The sequence below is a fragment of the Tachypleus tridentatus genome, chromosome 9 (genome assembly GCF_004210375.1).
Source record: "Tachypleus tridentatus isolate NWPU-2018 chromosome 9, ASM421037v1, whole genome shotgun sequence".
NCBI lineage: Eukaryota > Metazoa > Arthropoda > Merostomata > Xiphosura > Limulidae > Tachypleus > Tachypleus tridentatus.
In genome coordinates, this window is record NC_134833.1 from 161,290,500 (window position 1) to 161,304,563 (window position 14,064).

Consider the following 14,064-nt stretch of genomic DNA (forward strand, 5'->3'; position numbering starts at 1 on the left):
CGTTATAATGTGATGGTCAATCTCACTATTCGTTGGTAAAAGAGTAGCTCAAGAGTTGGCAGTGGGTGGTGATGACTAGTTGCCTTCCCTCTAGTCTTACACTGATAAATTAGGGACGGCTAGCGCAGGTAGTCTTCGAGTAGCTTTGCGCGAAATTCAAATAAACAAACAAACAGTACCAAAGTGAATTGTAAGAAATCGAACAGATTCGGGAAGATAACCGGTCATAGATATGGCATCATTTATTTTAGCTCTGTTGATGGATTGTAACAGGATGTAGTGTCCGTTAACAAAGGATAAATGTTCATGTAGGTACTTAACCATTGAATCACCTAGGATGCCTATTTTTAGAAATAAAAAGAGTATACTTACCTGAAATGAGTTCATGTTCCTCACATAGTTGTACATTCATAATTTAGAAAAACATATAGGTTCAAGAAGTCTTCATAGAAATGAAACAGAAACCGTATAACTCGAGCGCTTTCAAAAATGGACCCTTCTTCTTCAGGGGCAAACTCCCAGTTTCGAAACGTCTACCTTTCGAAAGCGCTTGGGTTATAAAGTTTCTATTCCATGTATTCTGGTCACTATATGTCTTCTGATCACAATATGTATTGTAATCACTACATGTGTTATGATCACTATGTGTATTCTCATTATTATATATATTCTCATCACTATATGTATTCTGGTCACTACATGTCTTCTGATCACAATATGTTTTGTAAGCACTACATGTCTTATGATCACTATATGTATTCCTATTATTTCAAATCATATATGAACTATTATTGTCACGCTAATCACAGTATAATTGTGCCATCAAGTATTTATCTATTTTCATACCTCTCACAAAATTTCAGGCTTAAGAGCAAAAATAACTTATTTTCGAACATTGCAAACCAATTTGAAATTATTTTAGATTAAAATGGAACGTTTCGTTCCAGATTCAAAATCATTGTTTTATATATTTGGGATACACACTGTAATTAGTATCTATAAAAATAAACAATTTTATCAGCTTCAATTTTTAATTACTTCCTGTACGTCTTCACAGTTCACATGTTAAGACAAGATGTTATCCAATATAAGATGAAATCCCACAACTAGTCACTATTAGTGGTTGCTGGTTATTATTCAACATAGAGACTTGTGACTAACCATATACTGAGCACAAGTTAATGGTAGCTGGACCAACTTGAGCAAAACCCTTATACATTCGCCCATACAATTAGAACAGGCGAGTAAGGGACTGAGAAGAACGTACCAGAAGGACAAGAAAAATGCCACTGGATAAGCCACGAAGATAAGAATTATGAGCCAGAAGACGCTCCACAAACAGGTTGACATCAGTGACAGCTATAAGACAAATCAAATCGATATTATTACACACATTGAAATTAGTATTTTATTATTTGTTTTATAACTAAGTGTTAAACATATGTTTACCTCACACACAATAAAATTAAACATGTTAAAGGCCATCATGGAATGCCATTAAACTCAGTTAAATAATAATAACTTAATGGTATCTACTATTAAACAGAAGTTACCAAATTTTATAGATGTAGGAGATTTGGTTTTTGAGGTTATTTTTCTGGTTATTATTCGATTAAGGAACACATGTAGTGATAAACCTTATAATTATAAATACTTATGGTAGTAATTAATTGTTCACTCATTTTAAGTTTCAGTCATCTTTGGTATGTTTTAACTACCTCTTTAAGTAAGTTTTCTTTCACGAAAAACATTATTTAAAAATGAATTTAACTGCAATTCAGTGACTGTAGAAAATTGTCTTATCTCAAAATGACAGATTTTTAATTTATGAGAGGCTGCAGTGTTATGGATGAAGAAATAGTACGACACTACTGCTAGCGCCCCCAGTGGCACAGCGGTATGTCTGCGGACTCACACCGCTATAAACTGAGTTTCGATACTCGTAGTGAACAAAACACAGATAGTCCACTGTGGAACTTTGTGCTTAATTCCAAACAAACGAAACACTATTGCTAGTAACTTAATATAATTTATTTATGAATTTATAGTTTATTATAAGAATAAAGTGTTTTTAACTGAAGTGCTTGTGTGATACAACAAATACAAGTACTTTTTTTGCATAAAGATCAGCAGAATTATTATTATGTAACTTTATTTTCGTTTCGTTAATATTATTGTATTTCACTTAAATACTGTAATAATGTCGCACACAATCACAGCAGCATGTAAATAAATCTACACTCAGAAACATTTGTTAATTATGAAATACGGATGCTGAACGTTATTGAAAATAGATCGTCAAACGTCTGCACATACGTGTAAGATGGAGAAAGAGCATAGAGTAGCAAATGTATAATAGAAACGTAACGAAGAACGGTTAACCAAATAATGACATGAAAGACGCTAAGTGAAATAACTGAAAATGCATTTCAAGCTATTACATGATATATGGAGACTAGTGATTCCTCTGATCAGCACTAAACAGATGCAATCATAGTAAAGAAAAGTAACCAATCATATCAGACACTAAAGAAATTAAACGAGTGGCGGAACTCCGATGGGACATAACGAGCGGAAGAATACATGTTAAAAATCGAAGTTAATCGGTTCATATCCATACATTTCTAGTTAATCGGCTCGAAACTCTACTATTATTGTCAAGTAATGGTTGTTTGTTTGTTTTTGAATTTCGCAAAAAGCTACTCGAGGGCTATCTGCGCTAGCCGTCCTTAATTTAGCAGTGTAAGACTAGAGGGAAGGCAGCAAGTCATAACCACCCACCGCCAACTCTTGGGCTACTCTTTTTACCAACGAATAGTGGGATTTACCGTAAAATTATAACACCCCCACGGCTGAAAGGGCGAGCATCTTTGGCGTGACGAGGATGCGAACCCGCGACCCTCAGATTATGAATCGCACGCCTTAACACGCTTGGCCATGCCAGGCCTCAAGTAATGGTTATTCAGATGTATTTACTATAAACCAATGCATAAACGGATATGGTTTTGTTTGATGGAAAATTACATATATACCAATGAAGTTGAAAGAATCATCCGCGAATTTGGGTCATCTGAACTTTTTGACAAGTCGCAATAATACGAAATACATTGTGTAAAACACCATGACTTTGATCCGAAACAGAAGATCTCCAGTCTTTTATTTAAATATATAATCACTGTTCTAGTGCTGCAATGTTTCATTGTGTAATAATGTTAGGAGTAGCAAACCATATTATATCTCCAGATTACTATCTCCTCTATGATTAATGAGAATAACCAGTCACGTGTTAACACTACTTACTAGGGTAAACTGATAAACATTTGGTTTAAACAGTTTTGTACTGGATATTCAGTGAAGTGGTCGACAGGAAGACATTTGAAGTCAGTTGAAAAATTCATGATTCAAAAATTCTCACTGTTTTTATTTTTATGAATAGGTAAAAATTGTTATCACTTGATATCACACATCGTGTCCAGTATTTTTACTTTTTGCTTAAACCTGGTCACTTTAATTAAATTCAGCATTGCTTCATGACTTACTATCTCAATCCTTCCGTTATGCATCTACCTAATACTCTTTACTGGAAATCAGTTTGATGCTGTGACCATAGGATTCTATTGTAGAGGTTTTTCGGTTTTGTTAATATGTATATTGCTTTTACTTTAAACCTTAACTTATACGATTGAAAAATTTCTCACTTAAATAATGACATTTTCAATATTTAGGAGTAAGAGGGTTTGCTATTGAAGAGAAATGGTTGTACAAGAAAAGTGTGAATTCTATGAGATGTCCTCTTCTGGATATGAGATTTTTGCTAATTATGTAATGATGCCCGATGCAGAGTCGAGAAGACTAGGCGACATCTGCTATATCCAGAATAGCAAATACAGCATTGTGCTTGAGAATTTAATTCGGCACAGGGAAAACACAGATGATTGAGGATTGCCAAAAAGGAATGGCAATTGGTCTTAGATCAAATGCAGTTTTCTATAGAAGATTCCTGAGTCCTCATCTGCCAAAGTTACAAATCCTTGGCTCTGTTCAAGACTATCCGATAAATAACGACAAATGGATAAAATTTCCCAGAGTTATTTCTTCAGCAGATGAAATAGTATACATAAAATGTAAAATACCATAAATCATGGAACAGTAATGAGATTCTCCAAGTCAGAACATATGTTGCCTAGTGTTATGAAAAGATGTGAGATGCCAAATGAACTCGTCACTCTGCCATCATGGACCAACTACCGCATACGCTGGCGTACAAGACAACCCCATAATTTTCAAGGTAAAGTGTAGGTTTCAGGCTATATACGTCATATAAGATGACATCCCGAATCGTGCACTTGATTAGTAGAACCAAATGCGCCTGTGAGGAATTACTATCCAATAATCCTCAGTCATCAGTATTCGAAAGAAAATAAAGTGTATAAGCTTATTGCATATATTTAATACATTTAGTACAATGTACTGATCCTAAATGCAAGATCAGGTTCGAGTGAATATAATATTCGTCTAACTCTTCAGTGGAGACCTGACTTGTCTTTTTTATTTTATTCCGTCACCAATACATTGAAAATTAGCTCCACTATCCCACTGTATCAGATCCACGAATATAAACTTACCGCAAACCACACGATTAAAGGTTCACGTTTCATACCTGATGTACAAGACGACCTCTAGTTTTGACATATTTTTTTAAACTTCAAATGTTGTCTTATACGCCAATATATGCGGTACTTGTTTGAGACCCATGTTGAGTGTAGATAAAAAAAAAATTATCGACATCTCAGTTAGGCATTAGCAAGGGAGATGCTTTGGCCAACACCACAGGTCCCTATGGGTGAAGCCAAGCATATTTAAATTCATTACTTAAAAGCATAATGAATACGTCCTAACCAGATTACACCAATAAATTTACTCAAAGAAAAGTCAAATGATTTACTGACCTGAGATCAAGGATCAAAAGATGAGTGCCACAAAGTGACTTGGTACTTATACTGATAGCTGCGTCATTTATATGGTAAAGTTTACCTAGAAATGGCTTCAGTATATCACAAAGACAAACAAGTTTGAAGAGGGAGTTTCTTGTGAGATTACGAAACATCACCTGGGAATGAGGGATATCTGCACCCTCACAGAGGCAGTTTCCATCACAACCAGGTACAAAATGATAACTTTGAACTAGTTAATGGAGATGAAAAAGTCTGCAACTGTAGCTGCTGTAACTATCCCTCTGATAAACCTTTCTATTTCGATACCTACACCATGCTGCCGATTAAACAGCCAACTATATGTTCCAGTGTTGCAACGCATTGATACTGATTTTCAGTGAATGGATAAAACTGTCCTGTTATTCCCACTAGTATGGTCGGTTATGAATGAAGAAAGGCATGTTGTAATACTACAATAAACCACTATGCCTTGTTTCTCAGATTCTGTTAGGCGTGTTGTAATACTACAATAAACCACTATGCCTTGGTTCTCAGATTCTGTTAGGCGTGTTGTAATACTACAATAAACCACTATGCCTTGTTTCTCAGATTCTGTTAGGCGTGTTGTAATACTACAATAAACCACTATGCCTTGGTTCTCAGATTCTGTTAGGCGTGTTGTAATACTACAATAAACCACTATGCCTTGTTTCTCAGATTCTGTTAGGCGTGTTGTAATACTACAATAAACCACTATGCCTTGGTTCTCAGATTCTGTTAGGCGTGTTGTAATACTACAATAAACCACTATGCCTTGTTTCTCAGATTCTGTTAGGCGTGTTGTAATACTACAATAAACCACTATGCCTTGTTTCTCAGATTCTGTTAGGCGTGTTGTAATACTACAATAAACCACTATGCCTTGTTTCTCAGATTCTGTTAGGCGTGTTGTAATACTACAATAAACCACTATGCCTTGTTTCTCAGATTCTGTTAGGCGTGTTGTAATACTACAATAAACCACTATGCCTTGTTTCTCAGATTCTGTTAGGCGTGTTGTAATACTACAATAAACCACTATGCCTTGTTTCTCAGATTCTGTTAGACGTGTTGTAATACTACAATAAACCACTATGCCTTGTTTCTCAGATTCTGTTAGGCGTGTTGTAATACTACAATAAACCACTATGCCTTGTTTCTCAGATTCTGTTAGGCGTGTTGTAATACTACAATAAACCACTATGCCTTGTTTCTCAGATTCTGTTAGGCGTGTTGTAATACTACAATAAACCACTATGCCTTGTTTCTCAGATTCTTTTAGGCGTGTTGTAATACTACAATAAACCACTATGCCTTGGTTCTCAGATTCTGTTAGGCGTGTTGTAATACTACAATAAACCACTATGCCTTGTTTCTCAGATTCTGTTAGGCGTGTTGTAATACTACAATAAACCACTATGCCTTGTTTCTCAGATTCTGTTAGGCGTGTTGTAATACTACAATAAACCACTATGCCTTGGTTCTCAGATTCTGTTAGGCGTGTTGTAATACTACAATAAACCACTATGCCTTGTTTCTCAGATTCTGTTAGGCGTGTTGTAATACTACAATAAACCACTATGCCTTGGTTCTCAGATTCTGTTATATCTAGTTGTCTCCATAATTCTAAGATTAAAGATATTCCAGACTTTGCATAACACAAAAAGAGGAGAGCATTTGTTATAACAATCAAGTCGAGATGTTTTGGCACTGACAGAAATAAATTCTAACACAGAGGTTTTAATCTCTTCTACAGTCTCGAATAAGGTTGGTCCTTTACCAGGAATTGAGAGAAATCATTGGCATATACTCATTGTCACTGATGAATTCAAGAAATAGGATAAGGCTCATCCATTAGCTGATATATTAGTACAGCCAACAGCTGAAGTTTTGGTGAATCATTAGATAGTGTAGTTTGTAGCACCAAATAATAAATACAACCATGAGAGGATAATTTCTACAGCCTAAGATTATATGAATTGTGTTAAGTATTAGGTGCAGTGAGAATGTGACTTTGCTTCATGACCTCCTATCCCAGAATGAGTAATACGAATTACTAACATCAGCTTAAATTACCAGGATTAGTACATAACCTATGTTATGATAACGTACTGGTGTACATGGAAATTTAAGTGATTATAAGCCATTCACCAAACATGTTCATGTACTGGTAGGAAATAGTAATTTATGTTAATATTTTTTTACGGTGATCACCTCAAGCATATATCCTACAATGTCCATAAAATTTGTAAAGAGATTAATGTCTGCATTAGTTGATGTCACAAGTTTTTGAACAACTGCGAATGTTACTCCTATTACGAAACATTCTACAAGACAGTAAGGAATAAATGTTGCATTGTAGCGATTTGTTCTGACTGTCATAATGCGAAGATAGTCTTCGTGTAGCTTTGCGCGAAATTCAAAGACAAGCACACAAACTACAATACAGATCAGCAGTATGATGCTACCCAGATCAAGCTGAATAGGTGCATCCCATTGAATATGATAGAACTGATCCGTTGTCATACAGGATAAAGTGAATGTGAGGTACGCGTGTGTGGAACACATGAATAACCAATACCTGTTGGTACTTTCCCAGAAACTGAGGGAACTAATTGGTACACACTAATTGTCACTGATTACTTCACATGTATCTCTCATGCACTGGCTTGAACAAGGGTTTGAAATTGAAACCAACCAGGACGGCTGGTATGAGTATTAACACTTACAGAAGCAGAAAACAACGTTTCAACATTCTTCACTGTAATTGGAAGAAGGTGCCTATGAAAAGACAATCTAAATATTGATGGATCCAAAGAAGTTTGGCATCGCCTAATCTGAGTCGCCTCACGTGTATACGAACCAGCTTGATAGTTTCAACCTCTGTTCCTTCTTACTTGAACCAGATTCTATCCAAACCATATGGTAGAAAGAGGAATTAGTTTTAATTGGTAAGTTGAATATTGTAAAATAAGGATGATAGAGAGCAGGACAGATAAAGGTATTGGTGTAGAGGAAATCCAATAAATATCAGAAGGTCCACATATGTTAGAGATGCATATTTTATGAGCAATATAAGGTGTGGTTATACACAAGTCTTATACTAATGCCACGTGACCAAGGTATTTGTTTGCATTTTAAAGCAGGTGTTGTTTTAATCTAAGTAGTTACAGCCTCTTTCAATCTACACACCCAGCTTTTGAACAAGTGGAATACACTTGACCTTTGTTCCCCAGTGGGTTTCGATACACGTGATGAGAAGAGCACAGATAGCCCTTTGTGCAGCTTTGTCCTTAACAAACAAACAACACTTGACCTCACATTTTCAATCTGAACATTTGCTATTTAATATTGAATTTTTGAAAATTTTGTCTTCAACCAGCTAGTTGTTATCTTGCCTGGTTGCTGAGTCCCGACATCTTATGAAAAATATTATGAACTGTGTTTATTTAGTGATCACTACTTTGCCCATGACGTTTCTTTTACAATAAGGTACCACATCTACAGCACCAATCCTCAGTTTATTTAGTGATGACCACTTTGCCCAGGACGTTTCTTTTATAATATAGTACCAGACCTACAGCACCAATCCTCAGACTTTTAGAGTCAACTTGATAATTTCAGAGACAGTACCCATAAATGAAATGTACTGCTGGCTCATGCAAAGAAATGGAAGAGCTCACTATGTTAATTATTTTGTTAATTCTGAATTGTGTTGAGGCTGAATATTCATCAACAACATTGGTAAGTTCAATACAATTAAACTGGATTCATAGATTATAAAGTGACCACCATGTTATTAATTCCACGAATCGGAGTCTCAAAGCAGACCAGCATATAAATATGACATTTTAGCTTTAATTTCTAAATATTGTTAAGAGACTGAAATTTGCTAAAATGTAAAAAACACTGGACTATTAGTTATTGTAAAAGGGTGTTATGGACAAATAAGTCCAAGTTTGAAATATCTGATTCAAAGAATAGGTTATACGTCCAGCAGAGAAAGGTGAAATATGCTTACCTCAATGTACAGCACCTGGTATGAAGCACGGGGAGGGCAGTGTGATGGTTTGGGGGTGTTTTTCTGTTAAGGAGAAAGAGATACCTGCAATAAAGGTAGAATAAGTACCATAAGTTACTGATCCGTCATATTATATCTAGTGGTTTGTGTATTTTTCATGAAAACATTCCACTACCAAGAAGATAATGACCCTAAACACTCAACCAACTTATGCAGAAATTACTTAGCTAAGAAAGAAGCTGCTGGAGTCATTCAATGACATAAAGGTCCCCACAGAGCCCATTACTTAGCTAAGAAAGAACCTGCTGGAGTCATTCAATGACATAAAGGCCCCCACAGAGCCCCATTCTCAATCCATTTCAGTAGATCTGGGATTTGATAAACCAACAACTTGATATATTAAGATACTTCCAAAGAAACTTAATGGGAGTGTATTAGGACCATTTGCAGTAAAATATCAAAGAACACTTTGCTTAAATATGTTACAACAATGCCTGAAAGATTGTCTGCAGTTATTAAAGCAAAAAGGGGACACATAAAATATTAATCGTTTACTAAACTCAAACATATCCACCAAGTTTCTGTTGTACTGAATATGAAGATTAATAACATATTGATGTTTCACCTCTGATTTACCTTCTATTGTTCTTTGGACGTAGCCTGTAAACTAAGTTTTGACTTTGACTTTGTTGTAACACTTTTGTACAGTAATGCAAGTGACACTACCAGAAGACAGCTTCCAAATGGAATAAGGAACAACAGCAGCAGAGGGCAATGCCTTTATTGTCGCTCAAGAGATATAAGCTCCATTTCAACTTTGAGCTGGTCAACACCATGCGAGTCAAAGCCATACTGAAGACAAATACAACAGTTGATTGTAAAACAATGACACAGCAATATGTCTGCAGACTTACAATGCCAGAAACCGTGTTTCGATATATGTGGTGGGAAAAGTACAAATAACCCATTGTGTAGCTTTACACTTAACAAGAACAAAAAGTGTGTCACCCCTTATAAAAAGTAATTGGGCCCTCTAACTTTACTTCTCTCTAATTACAGTTATGGTTATGGTAGATTCATATCATTAACTTAATAGAATGCTTCAACCGCCCTTTAGTTCAAATAAATTAAGTTGGATATTTCTCCTTTTGTCTGTAACCCTTAAGTCTGTAGAGCATCTTGCCCCTTTTGGCTCTGATCCCCACCCCGTACATAGCTTACGTCTCTGGGTACACATCCCACATAGCTTACGTCACTGGGTACACATGTACATTCACATCAGTAATTAAAAAGTAACAAATTCCTTGAAAATGTTGTAAATGTAAAGTTATTTAGTGTTAACTTTAAACATAATTATTTACTTGAGGACAAACACGACACAATACAGAGGACACAATGTGGTATGTAGGTATACCATGCAGTTTCTTTTTTATATGTAAAAAATATTCGTTTATTCTCATTCTATGCAGGTTTTGCCTAACACGTAGATCAAGAAATTAGGATAACATTCTTCTACTTTCACTTATAATATTATCTGTATCGTGTATATCACGTTAAACCTGTAGATTATATATGTAAGTTTTAATTTTAATACCATATACGGTATTGTTCCGTTTTTAACTTCTAGATAAGCCTAATGCAACGTCTACATGAAACAGAAGAAAAATACGAAATACATGTATTTACTTTCCTTCTACACTAACAACAATTACTCTATGTATGATGTTTCAATAAAAAATATATAATTTATATTGCTATTTGCCCAAATGTAAGTACTTTTAAGTTGTTTGTTTGTTGGAATTTCCACAAAGCTACTTAAGGGCAATCTGCGCTAGTGGTGGAAAGTATTTTATTAATAAAAACCAACTTGCTTTTGTTAGACTGAGTGAGATTTGACCGTTTGTTGTTTGACGAACGGATGGCTCCAAAGTACAGAGTGCAATTTTATATTTTGAAGTACGGGACACGAGCCACGGAACTTCAGTTTCACAGTTCTGCAAGTTAACAACAACGTTGCCAATTTACATGTGTAAAGTTGTGCAAAAGCGAAATGGTTGAAATTCACTTGGCGTTGAGATTTGCATTTTTGTCTAGGTAGTCAGTTAAATTTATTGTCAGCTACCATTACTCTTAACTAATTATTAAGTTCAGTTTATTTTTACTAATACAATTGTTTAACAAAAATTTACCACTTAATTGTGTCTTCCCTATTTTAACCAGATTTTCGAAAATGTCTGAATAACATTTTTCGTATATACCAAATTGATTAACATATAGTTCTTATCCACGGAAACGAAATAATAATCTACGCTAACACATCCAAAGCTAAGCTTAATACTAACAGGCCTAATCTATGGCTGTTAGTGTTACATTGAAATGACTTCTGCCCCCAATATAAATTAATTTAAGTTTTAAACTCACAGTGCCTCTCAGAACTCTTCTAAAGAATTTCAAACGAGTTGAAGTTAAATCTTTAACTTCAAAACAAGTTACAACGTATGAATGCACTAAAGTGAATAATTAGTGTTAAAGCCACTACCGTTATACTACATTCCCTAAATGTTACTAACCATAGCAACCAGGCGTAGTTACACTATTTCGCTTGATTATTGAAAATGATCACGTGATGAGAACAGCGACATCATCAGAATGAAATGAACGGGAAGTTAAACAGTTTTAATAAATTTTTAGTTGCTCACCTAAACTTTTTTTGGCAATTTACAATTAATTAAAATTGTCACATGTTAAACCGAAAAGTAGTAATAATAAAACTTTTTATTTTAGTTTTTAAATTACACATAACGGTTTTTAATTTAATTTTTGTACAGTACGGTACACTTCTGTACGTACACTCGATTCATAAAACGTAGTTATATATATACGTTCTTGTCCTTTTCACTATCATAGGGCAGTACTAAATTCATTATACTGCAGCGTTTTCCAAACTGTGTTCTGAGAAACTCTGGGGTTCCATACGATATATCCAGAGATTATACGAAAACATTTTGTGTGTATGCTTGGTCCAAAGGAGCAGGCCAGGTATAGATATGGCTTAAACTCCTCAGCCCATAGATCATGCCATCCTGTATTCCCTTTGTCATTGGTTATTTTATTTATGGGCGGAACCTAATTGATCATTCTGTGTAAATTAGTTGTTAGAGGTAAAAGAAAAATATTGAGGATAAAATCACCAGGAAGTTAATTACATATATATATTATTTATTATTTTTGAATTTATTTTTCTTTCGGCCTGTTTTCATGTTATAATAAACTATTATATATAATATATACTGTTCAATTATTGATGCCTGAAGAAGAGAATTGGCCGAAATATTGTATCGACAATAGTGTAAATATATATGTGTGTGAGCGCGCGCACAGATACGAGCATATATTTGAATGTATTTATGTATATGTATATATATATATATATTATACCGTAATATATATATTACGGTTATAATATAATTAATCAGTGGTTGGGATTTGCTGTTGTTAACTCAGTCCTTCCTCATTATTTTATTTATTCATTTAGCTTAATTTGGATGTAATTATTTAATTTCACTAATATATACATAGGAAGATGTATGTGTGTGTTTATATATATTTATACACAAATACATTCATATATATATATATACACACTCTATGTATGGACGTACAAACATACACACATATATATGACATATGATCACTTATGCATAAAAGTTTTAAAAAATGAATAGATAGCTACATAATTCACTGTATAAAACTATTTAAGTGTGGGTAAAACTAAAGCGGCCCGGCATAGCCAGTGTGGTTAAGGCACTCGACTCGTAATCTGATAGTCGCGGGTTCGAATCTCAGTCTCACCAAACATGCTTGCCATTTCAGTCGTGGGGGCGTTATAATGTTTCGACCAATCCCACTATTCATAGATAAAAGAGTAGCCCAAGAGTTGGCGGTGGGTCGTGATGACAAGTTGCCTTCCCTCTAGTCTTACACTGCCAAATTAGGGACGGCTAGCGCAGATAGCTCTCGTGCAGCTTTGCGCGAAATTCAAAACAAACTAAAGCGAGAAATATTACAAGAAACTAAAAACTTTATTTAGCTTTTTATTTACTTTGGACGTCAAATCATTATATACCATAATACCGCAACAGGAAGGTTTAATAGACACTTGTTTGACAAACATCCTGAACTTTATCCTTCCAATAACAGAACTAGTTTTAAAAGGCAGTCAAGTCTGTTTTAACAGCGAATTTATGAACAGGTTAGCAGCATAACTGTGGGAACTGAATTTTGCAAACCTTTTTGCTGGGAATATCGAAGAACACGTTTATACAGTATGATAGTCCTGAAGTACATTGATAACGTTGTTGAGATCTTCACGGGTACCTCGTCCGAGCTATAAACGTTTATTCATTACATTAGAAATTTCTATCTTTCATTGTCTTTCACGCATGGTATTTCCAACTCATCACTACTGTTCTTGGATATTTTTCTTTCTATATCTTCTAATAAGATAACAACAAGTGTTCATTATAAACATACAGACACCCACAATTATTTGCACTTTAATTCTAACCACCCCATACATATAAAAAAGAACGGTATCCCGACAATTGGCACCCGACTCTTGGCAGCCAACAATTTGACAGCCGAGCTCGTAAGCAGCAGCTGATTACCCAGCCGAGTATTTACATCAGCATTACAGTTTAAGAAAAAAGACTCATATATCATGTGATGTAATAGAAACAGTTTTCCTGTTTCGAGGTGAGTGAAGAGTTCAGGCAGGACCATAGTTTCCAGAGAATCACGCTGTCGTGAAATGTGCTGTTGTCTTAAGCGCGTTCGCTGTATCATGCGCTTGAGATTGTCCGCACGTGGTAGGCTTGTTGCAATAGCTGGTGCTACTGTGGTGGTGTTGTTAGCCAAAATGTTAATAGGCGGCTCCGCTGTAGCCCCTGCCTGTGTTTTAATTGCAGATACAACTTCCATGATGGATTTTCTCGGTCTATCGGGTGCGTGGCTGTGCTCCTTGAGGCGAGCGGTAACTGTATCGTCTCGGACATGAATCCGCGCTGGGCA

At 35.2% G+C, this 14,064-nt stretch overlaps 1 protein-coding gene across 6 annotated transcripts in view; it reads right to left on the reverse strand.

The window, feature by feature from the left end:
• Positions 1 to 1,020: 1,020 nt before the first annotated feature.
• The window catches only part of LOC143226826 (uncharacterized), a 35,131-nt gene continuing 22,087 nt past the window's right edge, over positions 1,021 to 14,064 (reverse strand). For 3 of the 6 annotated variants that reach the window (XM_076458294.1, XM_076458293.1, XM_076458289.1), the window contains one exon: positions 1,021 to 1,359. In XM_076458294.1, coding sequence (XP_076314409.1) covers positions 1,232 to 1,359 — 128 coding nt within the window. In that variant the 3' untranslated portion in view covers positions 1,021 to 1,231. Of the gene's footprint in view, positions 1,360 to 8,994; positions 9,079 to 14,064 lie in introns of all 6 variants that reach the window. The other 3 variants (XM_076458291.1, XM_076458295.1, XR_013014761.1) reach the window with 3 other exon arrangements.